The 17444-nt window shown below is 44.2% G+C and overlaps 1 protein-coding gene and 1 long non-coding RNA gene across 3 annotated transcripts in view; one reads left to right on the top strand and one right to left on the bottom strand.

The window, feature by feature from the left end:
- Positions 1–17444, bottom strand: part of TMEM165 (transmembrane protein 165) — a 26172-nt gene extending 8728 nt beyond the window's left edge. Inside the window, exons 1-2 of one of the 2 annotated variants that reach the window (XM_054508920.2) lie at positions 16990–17444; positions 5323–5548 (exon numbers count right to left, since the gene is read on the bottom strand). In XM_054508920.2, coding sequence (XP_054364895.1) covers positions 5323–5548; positions 16990–17199 — 436 coding nt within the window. In that variant the 5' untranslated portion in view covers positions 17200–17444. The remainder of the gene's footprint in view (positions 1–5322; positions 5549–16989) is intronic. The other variant, XM_045881127.3, reaches the window with a different exon arrangement.
- Positions 5–3053, top strand: LOC135363594 (uncharacterized). The gene is made up of 2 exons (XR_010409410.1): positions 5–938; positions 1057–3053. It is a non-coding gene; the product is annotated as an uncharacterized LOC135363594 (long non-coding RNA).

The raw sequence follows: 17444 nt of genomic DNA, 5'->3' as shown, positions 1-17444 counted from the left end.
GGCTGTATTCTTTAAAAAAAAAATGTTAACATTGTAAAATACGAGAAAAGGCTGTGGAAGTATTTCAGATTAAAAGACTAAAAAGAACCAAATCTAATACCTGACCTAGGCTTGCTCCTCTATAGGAGGGGATGCTGCTAGAGAGCATGTCAGGTCGCCTGACACAAAATAAGGATGGCAAAGCACGTATCACTCTGTCCATGTATATATATATATATATATATATATGAGTTATGTGTATTTGTACATACTTTACGTATCTACAGATATAGCATGTATATGTCACATCTACACACCTACAAATCATGTATGTACATACACAGGCATCATTTTGTTTAGATAGGGACAGGTCACAAACGCTAAAGCAAATAAGGTAAAATGGTAACAGGGAATCTAAATAAAAAGGTATATAGGTGTTCTTTGTACTGTTTTATTTTTGCAACTTTGTGAATTTAAAATATTCTCCATAAAAGTTTTAAATTTTAAAATGGAATGTAGCAAGCCTCTTTAAAAATCTCCTAAACTCATGGGGGCGCCTGGGTGGCTCAGTTGGTTAAAAATCTCCTAAACTCAGTTTTCCTTCTATCTTCAGATAATCTAAAAAACCAACCAACCAACCTTGATACTTACGGACCCTTACACTGCCATCTTTTCTGCCTGACCTCTCCAGAGAGAGCAAAAAACTACCTGGCATTATAACTTTTCTTCCTCTGGTTACTGTCCCTCTATTTCCTCTTTCTTGGAAACTTTCCCTCAGACACTCAAGCACTTTTGCTCTGGGAAGAGTGAGCCATTACTTCTCTTTATAAAAGCAAGGACTTTGCAACAACTCAGAACAAGTTATGTCCTGGTCCTTCTACATCTTGGCAATGGAGAAGTTGCAAGAAAAATCACCTGGAGTGAATGAAGATAGAGATTTGGGACCCACTGAATTTCAGGTAATTAAACTGAGAACACTCCGCACAGGGACATCAGTGTGAAGGGGGGAAAATGGGCCAAGAAAGAATAAAACTGTGGGGAATATGAATATTCAATGGCACAAAATTTTTTCCCCAGAGAGAACTATAAACACAGGGCGTCACAGAAGCCAAGAGAATAAAAAGGTGGGAATGCCCAGGAATGTGGTGTGAGGGGGGCTCACGGAAATGAAAACTGAACTCTAATCAGGAAAGCTGATTACTGAAGCCTTTCCAAAGGTGTCAGAGCAGAAATCAGACTACAAGTGGGTAAGGCGGAAAATGGGAGAAAGGCAGTAAGGAGGAAGAGCGGCAGTAATCAAACTCTGAAGCACACGGGATGATCACCCCTGCTGCGGGACGGCCCAGAAAGGCTAGGTGAACCCACCACCCACAGCGAAGGGAGGGGCCTGCCTAACCTACTGAGCCCTCCGCTCGGGGCGTCTGAAGGGTAAGACTTCCAAGTGTACAGTCTCCAAACTGGGGCTCTGGTGCTCCCAGGGATATAAGGACTTCACAAGGGGACATGGATGAATACTTCATAAAGGAATTTCCCGAAGTTCCACTTGTCTTTCCTAAAACTCCTCTTCCTGAAATGTACTTGTGGTTAAGGAGTCAGTCAGGCTCCCCTTTCTCACATCCCTCCTTCGCTTGCCTTTTGTCCCCTTTACAAGGATGCCTTTTACCCAGCTTTCTCTGGTGCATTTCCCCACAGTATGGAAAAATATATATCCTCGGGCAGCAAAGAGGGGGTCTAAAATCCTGGGGTCCTCGATCAAGGCATCATAAAGCAGACACGGGGCTTTGGGGCTTCCCTGTCTTATGCAAGCTGCTGGTAAGGTCATGACATCAGATATAATGGCATTATGTTTGTTGGAACCGATGCTCATGGCATTAGAAATAGGGTGTTTGGGCCTTGGCAGGAATGACAGTTTTCACCGAGAAATCGTGCCTCTTTCGTCCCCCAACCGGTGTAAATGAAGGCGTTTTCCCTAAGGCAGAGTCTTGTTACAAAAAGCAAAGAAAGCCTCAGAAGGCAACACTAAAGCCCATGGGGTCTTCTCTCGCCCTGGTGGCACTCTCAAGGCTGGCTCCCTCGCCTAATCCAGCCCCCCGGCATCCATTTTAGAAGGATTATAAAGCAGATGGTTGTCATTATATCCCGTTCATTTCAATTCAGAAACCAAGTCAAATGATTTCGGACAGAAAGCAAGCCTGGCTTGGATGATTTACTGTGGGCCTACTAGAACTGCTATGGCAGTTAGGTCAGGTGGTAGACAGTTCCCATAAACCGAACAAGCCAAATCTGCAGCTCCAAGGCACTGGCAAAAATGTATTCAAAATATGTGATGTGATACAGTTTTTAAACAAAATCCCTTATTGGCAAAAGTACACTGAAACGAACAGTATTTCTCAATCATTTTTAAATACAGCCAGTTAAACAAGGTACTTCTAAGTAAAAGACTAACATGCACAAGAACAGCCATTTGATAAATTTCAGAGAAACTCTTTTTGGTATACTTGATGGTTTCTAATCCTCTGCTTTCAACAAAACTGACAGCAGTATTTCAAATCTTATTTAGCAGTATTGTCAGCTGGTAAAGCATTAAAAAATATTTCTGATAACAGACTAGTATATAATTTTTAGCCTAAAACTCAGGAGTCCAATGAACGGAGTATGATTATAACAAAATTCCTTACTATCTACTTATTTATGTGAATAAAATTTCTCCGCCTTGACCTCTCTATTAAAAAAAAAATAAAGATTAGAGTTGAGGCTAAACCTTACTTCCTTCGCTCAATAAAACTATTGGTCACGGACATATAAACTAATTTTAAAAGAATAGTTCTGGGGTGCCTGGGTGGCTCAGTTGGTTAAGCGGCTGCCTTCGGCTCAGGTCATGATCCCAGGGTCCTGGGATCGAGCCCCGCATCGGGCTCCCTGCTCGGCGGGGAGCCTGCTTCTCCCTCTCCCTCTGCCTGCCTCTCTGCCTACTTGTTCTCTCTTTCCATCTCTCTGTCAAATAAATAAATAAAATCTTTAAAAAAAAAAAAAAAAAAAGAATAGTTCTGGGGCGGCCTGGGTGGCTCAGTCGGTTAAGCATCTGACTCTGGATCTCAGCTCAGGTCGTGGTCTCAGGTGGAGGTCAAACCCCCCACACTGGGCATGGAGCCTACTTAAAAACAAATAAACACTTCTATCATTTCATTAAGAGATGCATATCCAAACTTTGAAAAAATGGTTTAGGTAGTGTGATATATTAGCTAAATATAAGTAATATAAATGTATTTAGCTTGTGATACATTTTGCTTTTAATCAACTGTGTACTATTAATAACTATAACTTAAATCTATAAAAAATATTACATTTGGAGACTTAACAAAGGAAACCGTCAGTCTCTTTTAAAATTCAATTTATGGGGGCACCTGGGTGACTCAGTCATTTAAGCCTCTGACAAGATCTTGATTTCTGCTCAGGTCGTGATCTCAGGGTTGTGAGATGGAGCCCCATGTCAGGCTCCACCCTCGGCGGGGAGTCTGCTTGAAATTCTCTCTTCCCTCTCCCTCCCCTTCCCCCTGCATGTGCACACACTCTCTCTAAAATAACTAAATCTTTAAAAAAAATTTCAATTTATATGCATATTTGTGCTGCAGATAAATGACAGTGTTGAACGAGCTAAATCTGAACGAGCGAAATCCATGAAAGATTTTGAAGCAGAAAGTTATAATCATTAGGGTAAAATTCTAGGAGGAAAGTAAGAATTAAAGGGGAAAAAACAATGTCAATGTCCAAATGTTAAGAGTTTGTCCAGGTATTTTTAAAGGAATGAAGGTGACAGTGGGTTATCAAACTGCTAATGGTATTTAGATCCCATTTGACTTATTTTAAAAGAATACCTTAACAGTTTTATTTTATACAATATAGCAGAAACTAGACCTTTGCAACTCCTTAAACTTACGGTGACAACTTTTCGACAACTTCCATGTGAGCGGGGGTACAGAGTTTCTCCAAGTGGTTCTGGATACCCAAGGAAAAGGCGTGCAGACCCCTGCTGGAGCCCGTTCCCCACAGCAGCGGTGGGCGGTGCGGCCAGCAGGGCAGCGGGCAGCAGGCGGGCCTGGGCCGGGGACTCAGCCGGCCCCCAACTGATCGTGTGGAAGAGGTGGGGGAACCCCTGGCACCGGGTTCTGAGGGGGGAACGGGCAGAAAGGCCAGTTTTCCAGTTACCCGCAAAGCCAGAAGTTTCAAAACTAAAATCCTCTGGTATTATTCAAACTCATTCTAAACACATGATTTCACCAACAACCCACTCCACTTTTCCTATTTCCTATATCAAAATTTGCTTTTGAAGAAAAAATTATGTTATTAGGAAATATGAATGATGCTAAAACTAACTTCTAAAATGTGGAAAGTCGTCTGATTATTTTAATCAGTAAACTGTTCATTTATAATAGGTTTAAAACGACGTAAACTCTAACAGGCGTCCAAGCAGCCCAAACCAGAACCTGCTCCGTACCTGAAGAACCAGCTTGCCTGAGAGGTGGGAGAGGCGCAGAGGGCTGAAGGACCGAGCACCTGAAACATTTAACACAGACCGCAACCCGACGAGGGACATAGGCATTATCGTCTGTCTCCAGTCCACACAGATGGGGACACTGAGGCTGGCAGGTTAAGGAACTAATCAGTAGGCCAGGTTCCCACCCCCGTCTGACTCTCAGGGGAAAGCTCAGTCTTCCACCCAGCTAGGCGGCTTGGGGTGGCTTCTGAACCAGAGGCTCAGCTATGCCTCATTATTCAGTATTAAGTTTCCTTTCTCATGGTCTAATTCTCAAACTGAAGCCTTTGCAATAGTAACACAAACTGGGAATCTAAGAACATTTCATCCCATTATAATGGGTAAGAACATCTTAATCAAACACAACAAACTGAAAGTGACTCTTCAGTTACTTGATTACCAAATGTCCTTCAAAAGTTACTGTCCACCACGTCCTTCAAGTGTCCTTCAATCGATAATCCTCTGTTGTGACTTGAGTCCTATTTCTAAGAGATCAGATTAGAAGCTTATCTGGACTGAAAAGAAAAAAAGGCAAGGGTATACACAGCCAAACCAAGGATAAAAAACTAGTGAATCAATGACGAGTGTGGATCTTGGCTGTGAATCGCTGAAATTTTCATTTTTTTGAAAGTACAGCATGGTTTTTAGTCATGTATGTACCTGACACTATTTTTCTGTTTACTAAATTCTGGAACTTGGTCAAACTAAGTGCTCTGACCAGCTAGCTAAATGAGTCAACGACTCAATGCCCCCACACCATGCTTTCTCCTTAGTTCAGTAAAGTCAGGAGGAGGACAAAGCGCACTCACCTGATAAGCACGTCATCAGGCCCAGGGCGAGCATAGCCCCCGCCAGGACCGTCAGCCGGTTATAGCGCATTGCCATGATGGCCGCTATAAAAAAGGTCTTATCGCCCAGTTCAGATACAATGATAACTGATATGGCAGCGACAAATGCATGGATAAATCCCAAATTTGTTTGGGTAGCTGGATCTTCTTTATTGCTATGAACCGGGGCAGCTGGTGTAAATCCTTTCTGAAATTAAAAAAACATATATTATGTATCAGCTGTTTTTTGGAAAAAAATCATTACTTAAAATTCTTTTATTTTTGGATATGAATTAAAGTTTTTCTGTCATGGTCATTGACTCACTGTCTAAGGACTTTGAAAGCCATTTGTAATGACCAAAACCTCTAATTTATGGATGCTACAATGCAGATCCAAGTATAATTCTACAAAATAATTTTTTTAAAAAAGAACAGAGACCAGCTATAGCCACATAGTAAAACTACCTTATTTTCTAAGATTTGTGATTTGAGATTTAGTTCTTAGCTACATCTCGAATTCTTACTTGTACCTTGAGTGGAAGAGCCAGACATGCTTACCAAACATTCAAGTAACAGAAAGCCAAGAGAAGTTCCTTTAAGATTTTATAGGACAAAATAGGATCCAGAAAGTTCTCAAAAGGCTAGAGCAAGAAATGGCTGTAGCTGAGATTTAATATAGCTGGATATAAAAAGATATAAAGAATTTATTCAACACCAAAAAACCCCCAATAATCTGATTAAAAATGGACAGAGGACCTGAACAGATATTTGTCCAAAGACATCCAGATGGCCAACAGCCACATGGTATATGATGCTCCACATCTCTCCTCATCAGGGAAATGCAAATCAAAACCATAATGAGTTTACACATTAAACCTGTCAGAATGGCTAGAATCAAAAAGCTAAGAAACAACAGGTGTTGGTGAGGATGTGGAGAAAAGGAACCCTCGTGCACCTGGTGGGAATGCAAACCGATGCAACCACTGTGGAAAACAGTACAAGGGCTCCTCAAAAACTTAAAAATAGAGCTACCCTATGACCCAGTACAGGGCATTTACCCAAAGAAAACAAAACCCCTAATTTGAAAAGATCTAGGCACTCCAATGTTTATTGCAGCATTATTTACAATAGCCAAATAGGGAAGCAAAGTAAAGTGTCCATCAACAGAAGGATGAATAAAGATGTGGTATTCTCTCCCCCTCTCTCTCTCTCTCTCTCTCTCTCTCTCTCTCACACACACACACACACACACACAGGAATATTACTCAGCCAAAAAAAAAATGAGATCCTGGAGCGCCTGGGTGGCTCAATCAGTTGAGCATCTGCCTTCGGCTCAGGTCATGATCCCGGGGTCCTGGGATTGAGCCCCACTTTGGGCTCCCCGCTCAGCGGATCCTGCTTCTCCCTCTGCCCTCCCCCCCCCCCGCTTTTGTGCTCTCTCTCTCAAATAAATACATGAAATCTTTAAAACATAATGAGATCTTGCCACGTGCAACAACATGGATGGACCTAGAGGGTATTATGCTAAGTGAAATCAGAGAAAAACAATTATATATGGTTTCACTTATACGTGGAATCTAAAAAACAAAGCAAATGCATAAACAAGCAAAACGCAGGAACAGACTCATAATTACAGAGAACTGATGGCTGCCAGCGGGAGGAAGGGCAAAATGGGGGGAGTGGAGTGCGGATACAGGCTTGCAGTTATGGAGTGAGTACGTCATGGGAATGAAAGGGACAGCAACGGTGCCGTGGTGGCCTTGTACGGTGACAGACAGTAGCCACACTTGTGAGGTAGCGAACACACAGCGCTGTCCCATCACCATGCTGTACACCCAAAACTCACGTAACACTGTGTGTCACCTACACTTCAATAAAAAAAATTAAAACTGTTAAAAAATACATACATATATAGATGGATATATGAATGGTCCTATGCTCAAGTCTAAAAATATCCTAGGCGGTGTCATGTGGCCTAATAAAAAAGACAAACCGAAGTCTTGGTTGGCATTAAGGTCATTTTAAGCTGAAGATGTGACCACGCTCAAACAAGCAAAACAGTAGTACGTTTAACAGTTAGTGACAAGTCCATTATTCTGTGCTGCTCAGCTCTTACCCAAAGTTCTGTACGGCTCCGGGGCACCACCGTGGAGAAGGCCCTCCCCCTGAAGATCATCCCAGGCGGAAGAGGCTCTAAGTCCAGGGGCTGGCAGGCTGCCGCGAGGCCACGACCAGCCTGTGTCAGCTAAGAATGCTGTTACATTTTGAAGGAGTTGCAAAAAATAAAGAGAGGGACAGAAGGGGGAGGGATGGAAGAAGGAAGGGAAAACTATGCAACAGAGACCTTAAAAACCTAAAATATTACCTGGCCCATTAAAAAAAAAAGTTTGCCGGGGCGCCTAGGGAGCTCAGTTGGTTAAGTGACTGCCTTCGGCTCAGGTCGTGATCCCGGAGTCTCTGGATCGAGCCCCGCATCGGGGTCCCTGCTCAGCGAGGAGCCTGCTTCTCCCTGTAACCCTCCCCACCCCCCATGTACTCTCTCTCTTTCTCTCTCTCTCTCATTCTCGCTCTCTCAAATAAATAAATCTTTAAAAAAAAAAAGTTTGCCAACTCAGGCTCTAAAACAATCAAATAAGGGACTAGGAAGGACCGTGTGCCTATGTTCCCATGACTGCGAAAGTTTGTCTGTGGGTCTGTATCTACGCTGTGCGACCCTAAGAGGCAGAACTATAAAGTCACAGATGGTAGCAAACATTTAGGTGGCAGACTTCAGCGTACCCCAGAGAAAAGATTTCTCCCCAAGAGAGCCACGTGCAGCCGAACTGGACCGCTAGAGAAGGCAGTGAGCTTCTTCCTCCACGTCAGCGTTCCAGAGAAGAGAACCTCCCCTTACGGGACAGGCGCTGTGTCGGAGGTCTGAACCCGGGCCATTTTGTCTCTCGGGGGTCTTTACGCAACGTCCAGAGACACTGGTTGTCACAACTGAAGGTAAACTACCAGCACGTGGCCGGCAGAAGCCACAGGGGCTGCTATGGACGGGACACCATGCACAGGACGTTCCCCCAGCCCCCACAGCAAAGAATCACCAGATCCAACACATCACTAGTTCCCAGGCTGGGAAACTGGGGGCTACACAAATTGCTTCTAAATGTCTCCTCCAAACCTAACGGCCCACCTTCAATTAACTTTTAAAGCCTGTGAGTCTCTAGAAACCTAAGAGAGAAAAAAAGAGAAAGAAACCCCCAAAACACATCTGATATTTGACAGGGTAAAAACAGAAGTACTTTGATTTACAAAGGTCCTAGTCAGAGATATCAGAGATAAGAATAAAATCTGAAATTCTTAGTGTGCATGTCATTGCTCAACTCACGACATAAACTTGAGTCCTAATTCCACAGTAAAGATCAGCAAGATTTAAGCATTTATCAGATGAGACCTTTGAGCTAAAAATTGGGGAAAATTTAACATTTTAGAAAATAGTTGGTATTAGGACTAAATCAAAAGGACAGCCTTGGAAGCCAGCTCTTGATTAAGCAAGTACCATTTTAAGAAATTCTTGCTTTCTTGGGCGCCTGGGTGGCTCAGTTGGTTAAGAAAATGATCATTGGTTGTCAGAGGCCTAAGTGCTTACTGTGCGCAAGCAGTGCACCTTTTTCTTTTTTTTTTTTTTTAACGATTTTATTTATTTATTTGACAGAGAGAGACAGCGAGAGAGGGAACACAAGCAGGGGGAGTGGGAGAGGGAGAAGCAGGCTTCCCGCCGAGCAGGGAGCCCGATGTGGGGCTCGATCCCAGGACCCTGGGATCATGACCTGAGCCGAAGGCAGACGCTTAACCCACTGAGCCACCCAGGCGCCCCAGTGCACCTTTTTCTAATTCACCTTCAGGATGACCTGCTCTGGTATCAGACTGCCAGGGGCCACGGCCAAGGCATTACCACTTACTGTATGACCTCGGGCCCGGAAGTTTACCTCCCCGTGACTCAAGTGGCAGGGTCGCTGTGAAGATTAAATGAGCTACTACACAGAGAGCTGCTGAGGTGATGCCGAGCACACAGTAAGCACTCAGTTACAAACAGTTCCCACAATGCACCACAACACGACCAGTTTCATCTTTGTAAAACGAAGTTAGTTCGTCATGTGACCTCACTGTCTAAAAGTGAGCCCCAGACTCCATATTGAAGGGTGAGCCTGCATAGCAGCACCGTCCAGGAGAAAATAATGCAAGCCACATAATTTATATTTTCTGGTAGCCACATTTTAAAAAGTAAAAACAGATACAATTATTTTTAATAATATTTTACTTAACCCAATATAGCCAAAATACTACTCTGGGAACATGGCATTCCTTTTTTTCCACCGGGCATCTATCTACTCACCACACCCAGCTCGAGCACATCTCCATTTAGCCGAGCCACATTTCAAGTGCAGAAGAACGGCCATTTGGCTCAGGGCTACAGTCTGGGCAGTACAACAGAAGAACCTATTAAGCTTTTGGTAACCACCAGCCTTCAATCATGCAGTCCTACTGCCCCTCCTACCTCCTTCTTGTGATTCGCCTTGATTCCTCAAGATCCAACTTACACAGAACCTCGTAACGAAGGCCTAGCCCAACGACTCCCACCCCTAAGGATCCTGCAATCCTCAAGAGAAAGTGAACGCATACCGTGGGCATGGCAGGTACAGGACTGAAACAAAGTTTAAGACGGGAACACTAGGGGAGTTCATCCTTTTGTATTAGAAGCATGTATAAATGGAATGCCATCTGTAATAACAAAAGATAAAATAACTATATGTCCATCAACAGGGAACTGGTTAAATAAATGGTTGCTCCGTGTATCAGAATATTATATTCTAAAATATAAGAAAAGTAAAAATTAGAATGTTTTATTTATACCAATAAAGAAAAATCAGTTAAGATATTTTTAAGTTAGAAAAAAGCACCTATTATGTATATAGTCATTGTATGTATGTGTGTGGAGGGGTGTGGGAGGGAGGGAGGTAGATAGTACAGTTGTTAATGCATGCCAAATCTCAGCAAACAGTTAACAGTGGGTGTTTACAGGAAAGAAACCAGGATGACTAGAACAGAAATCAGCAAACTTTTTCTTAAAGGGCCAAATGTTTAACCTCATGGGCCACAAAGTCTCTGTGATAACTACCCAACTCAGATGCTGTAGCTTGAGAACAACCATAGATAATACTTTAATGGATGGGCATGGCTCTGTTCCAATAAAAAACTTTATTTACAAAAACAAGGAGCCATGCTAAAATGCAGTTTGCTGACCCCTGGAACTAGAATACAAGAGGGAGGAGACATACTGTTTCACTCTACATTCTCTGTATTTCTGGGTGGTTTTTTTTTTTCATACAGATGATTACAGACACCTGTTGTGCACCACTTCAAAAATCTCTTGACCCAATCTCTTGCTCTACTTACGGAGAACCAATTCCTTGAAGGCTATTCATTGGTTTCAGGCAGGTCCAACCAGAAAGTAAGGGCTCTGCATTCCTTCACTACCCGGAAGTATGGAGGAGTTAACACCTGTGGGGCAACCTTTGACCAACGGGGGAAGTCAGCTCCGAAATTCATTTCATAAGCCTCCCTGAAGCCTTAGCAGGATTCGGTACCAGCCACTCTCAGAGGGGACTAACTTCAAAATGCACTGGGGTACATGCCCTTCCCTCATTCCCAGGACTGACAATTGCAAAGAATACAGGCATGTTCTGAGAAGGGAGCAAACCCATCAGATGAATGGCTGGGGTAAGATGAGAAAGATAAACTGAGGCCGAACTGAAAATCCTTTGTGTTCTGATCAGCAAGAATCCCTCAGAAGTTCCTGAGTAGAAGCCACAAATATGACTCAGGCACTGTGGCTAGCAGACCAGAGCAGAATGTAGAGAAGGCTGGCGGCCGCTGGGCCAATGAGGAGGCCCGCTGCATAAGACCACTGGTGAAGGTAATTCAGAGAAGGGAAAATTGTGCACACGACAGAAAGGGAAAATATAAAAAGAGCTTTAAAAAGCAGGGTGGGGGGATGCGTCAAAGATGATGGTAAGGTTTTTCTGCTGGGTTTACTGGGAGGAATATTTATATTCCCACAAAACATGTGGGCAAGTGGAAAAAAAATAAGGTTTGGCTTCAGATACGTTCGCTGTGAGGCAGTAAGAAGCACTTCAAAGGAAGGTTTCCAAGAGGCTCCCAGAACTGGAACGCCTGAGCTGAGGCCAGCAGTCTCAAGGTATGTGTCTGGCTCCTGGCAGCCTACAGTGATCAGCTAGAGCTTTGCAAGTAGATGAGATTTCCAAGGGAAAGGGAGATTAGATTACGTTGAAAAAATGAGCCTTAGAGAAGATCTTCACCCAGGGAAAGGGGTGAAGGGGGTAAAAAGAACAACAGCAACAACACAACTGTCTTAGATATTCAGAGAGCCAGGCAGGAGATGGTCAAGTTAGGGGCAGGCACCATTCGCTGAGCTACTAACTAGATGCCAAGTATTTTCATTTACACGGTTTAACCCGCTACTCAAACACCTGAGAATTGTTATCTTGAGTTAAGAGGAGAGAATGAAACTTACTAAGACTCAAGGTTATCCAGCCAAGATGGGGTAGGGCTCTTCAAGAGGAGGTGAACAGTGTGAAATGAGCTGAAAAAGACCCCAGGAAGTAGTAAGTAGATAGATTTTAGGTATCATTCAAAACCAGAATTTCAATGAAAAGACAGGGACTGAAGCCAAATAAGGGAAGACTAAAGTGAAGCGAAAGAACAGTTAATTCCCTAAGTCCCAGTTAGAAATCTGGTCTAGGGACTCCTGAGTGGCTCAGTTGGTTAAGCGTCTGCCTTTGGCTCAGGTCACGATCCGGGACTGAGTCCTGCGTTGGGCTCCTTGCTCAGCAGTGAGCCTGCTTCTCCCTCTGCCTGCCACTCTCTGTCTCTCTCTCTCTCGGACAAATAAAATTTAAAAAAAAAAGAAGAAGAAAGAAATCTGGTCCATAAAACTGAAGAACAGAAATGAATACAGTCAAGTAGTTAAATTATTGGTCTTTTTCCCCCCTTTCCCAAAAAGGAGAAGCCTGGGGGCAGGTGTCATAGACAGAAAGGGGCCAACTGAAAGGGACAGAATAAAGACTGTGAGGAGGGAAAGCAGCGGAGGTCAGAAGAGAACAGGCACGGATGGCTGGTCTCGCTCCCCGCCGTGGAGAAAGGCAGCACGTGTGGACGCTATGGGCGGGGCGCAGGCAGGGGCTGTCACTCTGGTACCCCACCACCCAGTTACAGTGTTCTACCAGTCATCAAACACCAGTGTCTGCCTTCATACAAATGCCACCATTTCAGTATTTGAATTTGGGCGTCAGATGCAAATTATTTACATCTTGGGATGTAAAAAAAAAAAAAAAAAAATTGCTGAATAAAACTCCTCTCCACTCAAAATTAGTTCCAAACTGAAAGTTCCCTCGTTTAGAAAGTATTCCTTTGTGCTCTCATGATCTTCGGGAGAAGGATGAAAATGCCAACAAGGCAAACAATAACTCCTACTCGAGTCCCAGAGCTCAGATGCACACACGGCGGCAGTGACCTGAATGAAAGCGGCGTGTGAACCCCGGCCACGTGGCCACATGGCCACGCGGTCACACGGCCGCACGTGCCGAGCCAGGGAAGATGCAGATGCTCCTGTGAAGTAAGGGCTACTACCAACTACCTGGAAAAGGCCTGGTTTCCCTGCAAGAAAACAACAATAAAGCCGCTCAACAAAAGTCATCACACAAGAGGTGAAATTTGGAGATAAAGGAGCCTAGAGGAAAATGCTTACAACTGGCTTAGAACAGTCTCCTCACCATGACTTTACTGTATCAAGTTAGAAAAGCCTTTCCCACAAAGTGGAAAATATGCACAAAAATATACGTGCAACTTAAATAAGACACCTTGGGAAACCCTGGTTTTAAAAGATCGTAAGGGCACCTGGGTGGCCCACTTAAGCGTCGAACTCCAGTTCAGCAGCGAGTCTGCTTGAAATGCTCTCTCTCCCTCTCCCTCTGCCTCTTCCCCTGCTCATGCATGCTCGCTCTCTAAATAAAATGTTCTTTAAAAATAAATAAAAAATAAGAGATTGTATTTAAAGATAAAATTGTATGTTATTATAAATTTTCACTAGCATGTCTTTTTATCTGTGAATGGTTAGGTTTGTTGTTTTTTATTGTTACTTGTTAATTCATATTAGAATACTATATATTTAACAATTAGATGTTTACAAATACATTTTATTTTAATGAGTTAAACTTTATTTTTATAAATGTTACTGTTTTATAATGTATTTATAAATTGAGATTTGAAATGTATTAAATGTATTTAGCTTCACTGATTTTTTTAATTGCTTTGATGGTAGAATACCAACAAACGCAGTCACTTCATTCTGACACAGCAATCCTAAGTAAGAGGAGTCACCTGACAGCCTCTAGCTTTGCTATAAAGAGGCTGGAACTGGAAGGTTGGGCGGGATGGAGCAGGAGTGCAACCTCATGGAAATGGAAAAAAGTTTAAAATTTCTCAAAGAAGGCCTTCTCACAGTTCAAAGATAATAAATAAAAGAAATGCCAAGAAACAGTAAAGCAGAAATACAATAATAAGAATTTGTACTGGGTGAGGTAATAGGCTTTTGTGGCTTTATCAACCTTGCTATGCAACCAGAGCAGTTCTCTGGACTTCCAGAATACGCAGCTAATTATAAACTGCCTTTATTAAATCTGTCTGATCTCCCTCAACTAAATGGACTTAATGCTTCTTGTACTACATGCTCTGTCCGGGGAAGGAATAAGAAAAAAACTGAGTAAGTCACTAGAAGCATAAACTGCATAAATGAAAGGATCCAAGTGGTCAACAACTACTCTTTCCAAGGGTTTGTAAACTGGGGTTTATCTGTAACTGTAAGTACAGAGTGAACCCCCCAACTTTTTTACCTGATTAGAGAAAAAAAAATACCCAATATAGAAAGTCCTGTCAGAAGTTCAGTTACCTTGCTTCAAAGTACGCTGAGATATAACATTTTTATAATACATCTTACACATGAATGTCTACCAGTGAAGGAGAGATTCTTCCCTCTCCATTTTCGGAAGTCCACTCTCACACAGTGGCATGAAAAAAGTAAATTTAAATATCCTATCCTTTTAAAATCTACTGGATGTAGCTGCAAAGCAAATCAGTTGAAACTTCCAGATATCCAGCAACATTCAGCCCTTGCTTATACGGTTATCAAATTGAACCCTGACGATAGCTTACTTCTAACAATGGGACAAAAAGAGCAAATGATACTTATATTACATAGTTTAGAAAACATGAAAGAAAAATCTCTTCCAACATGCTGTAGCACCATAGAGAAAAAACCTGAGCCTTATCAAAACATTAGATGAAAATATAATTAAAACAAGATAATTAGATGCTACTACAATATACAACAATTTAGAATAAATTCCTATCTTGGGATCCCTGGGTGGCTCAGTCGGTTAAGTGTCTGCCTTCAGCTCAGGTCATGATCCCAGGGTCCTGGGATGGACTCCCAAATCCGGCTCCTTGCTCAGCAGGGAGCCTGCTTCTCCCTCTACCTAGTGCTCCCCCTGCCTGTGCTCTCTCTCTGACAAATAAATAAATAAAATCTTAAAAAAAAAAAAAAATTCCTATCTTAAAAGAACCACCAAGAGGTGGTTGACCCTTAAACAATGCGGGGTTAGGGGTGCTGAGCCCCACCCCCCACACAGTGGGAAATCTGCATATAACTTTGGGCTCCCCCAAAACTCAACTACTAATAGCCTACTGTTGACAGGAAGGCTTATCAATAACATACACTGATATCGATTAATACATATTTTATATGTGTATTATATACTATGTTCTTATAATAAAGTAAGCTAGAGAAAAGAAAATGTTAAAATCGTAAGGAAAATACATTTACAGTACTGTATTGAAAAAAAAATCCACATATAAGTGAACCCATGCACTTCAAACCCGTTGTTCAAGGGTCAACTGTATATCAAAATATTAAAGACAAAAATCATATTATATTGTGCCTGGCCCTTCCCTTCCCATCTCCAGTTTTAAAGACAAGGATCCTTAAGTCCACTTGAATATAGTCACTGCACACTGCTGCCTTTATTTTACAAGGCGAGATTTTTCCTAGCTGCCTAAAAGTATTATTAATAGCCACACCTACCACTATTTATATCTCAAAAAATCACTATATGACTAAAACTCTGATGAAAGGCCTGGAACATTACATTCAAAATCTCTCACAAAGTTACTTAACCAAAAGTAGTTTCGTTTGAAAATAATGAGTTAATGACAGATAATGAGTTTAAATGACAGAAGGCTAAAGGATAAACACTAAGAATACATTTCATGATTCAGCATTTTAGTTCAATTTCAGAAGTGGAAATGGCTAGCAGGGTCAGCTGAGCTCAGGAGTGACAGGCAAGAGGGAAATCACTTTTAACCAGGAAGATTTAGGGAAGTCTTCAAAGAGTAGGTATCTGCTGGTTCTTGAAAGGTGGGTACGGGTCTGACCAGCCGGCTCCAAGCTCACTGAAGCCTTTTTAGGGAGGCTGCCCGCTGGGGAGACTAGCCACAGAGTACATGGCACATCTCCGGTTTGAGTGGTTTGAGTATTGCGTATGAGCAAGGGAGTGGTGTCTAAAAAGCCAGGAGGCTGACTGGGGCCAAATCAGGAAGAAATCTCAACATCCGGCAGAACAGGATGGACTGAAGTCAGTATGCAGGGGCAACTCACTGAGGATTTCTGAGCCGTAAAAGAGAATTCAATTTCAAAAGATTAGTTGGGTGGTGACTGGCCAAATGAAGCCTGGGTGGGAGTGGAGACCTAGGAGAGGCTGAGCGCCAAAACTCTCCCACTAGAAGAGAGCCCAGAGGCCTCAATTCAGGAGTCCTAACTGGAAATGAGGAGAAAGTTTCCCTGGTACAGGGAAGGCCTTTAAAAATGCCGCCGAGGCTCTGGATACAAGCGACTAAGTCATTCTATTAACATAAATTACGACGTTAATAAGACCAAAGGAACGGGTTCTGGTATGCTTATGAATTTAGTGTTGGCATCCCACACCGCTGCAGCACTCTGTACTGTCAAAGATTGATTATTCCTCTGCGTTCCTGAGGGCTACTTCCTGCAAGCCAGAGCACGTTTTTAAAAAGTGAGCGTCACGTTTCATAATCCATATACATTTGGCAAAACACACGGGTCGTGCAAAGCTGAATTGGGGTAGGCGGTTTGGGACGAGCGGTTTCCACAATGAAATGTCCGATGCTGTTATCCTCAGGGAATACGAAAAGCCTCGCACTATCCTGTGTTAAAAACTTTGTACCCGGGTTAAGTATCTGGAAGCCCATTCCTCGGCAGCATCCCGGTGCTCCCGGACCGGAGGTTTCCAGCGGACGCCGCGCTGGGCGCTCCCTTCCCCTCCCCCATAAGGAGCCGGGCGAGGCCGGGCCCGGCCCGGGGAGAAGCGCCCTCCACGGTCTCCACCCCCAAGGAGCTGGGGCGGGCTCCCCTCCCCCTCGCCGGCCGCCGGGGCCGAGCGCCGCGCTCCCGGCGGCCGCGAGCCTGGTACCCGGCGCACCGGCTCCGCAGCCGGCCCGGCCCGTCCTGCTCACCTCGGCCCGGGCTGCCTCGGGGCCCTGCACGGCCGCGGGCTGCGGCTGCAGCTGCTGGGCAGACGCCGGCGGTTCCTTGTTCCGGTGGCTAAGGTCTTCGTCGGGGACAGCGCCTACGCCGGTCGGGCCCAACAGCAGCGCGAGCAGCAGGAGCAGAAGCAGCCGGGGCGCCGATGCGCGGCCACTCCCCCGGGCCGCCGCCGCCGCCATCCCGCCGGCCGAGACGGCCACGCACGGGCGCCGCAGGAGGAAGTGCGGGCGATGGGAAGCCTCGACCCCGAGCCGGCCCCGCCGTGCGTCCCTCTCGCCTCGCCGCCGCCGCCGCCGCCTAGTGAGAAACCAACACCATGCGGGAAGTGGCAAGGGCGGGCGAGAGGCTTAGCGCAGGCCGGCGTCCGCAGCGGCCGGCTCGGCCCTCCCCTTCTCCCGCTGCGGCCACAGGACTCAGCCAACTG

Source organism: Mirounga angustirostris, unplaced genomic scaffold (genome assembly GCF_029215605.1).
Source record: "Mirounga angustirostris isolate CCGP_5_RB_7025 unplaced genomic scaffold, mMirAng1.0.hap1 SCAF_2, whole genome shotgun sequence".
In the NCBI taxonomy this organism is placed as follows: domain Eukaryota; kingdom Metazoa; phylum Chordata; class Mammalia; order Carnivora; family Phocidae; genus Mirounga; species Mirounga angustirostris.
This window is presented reverse-complemented; position numbering and strand designations above follow the sequence as displayed.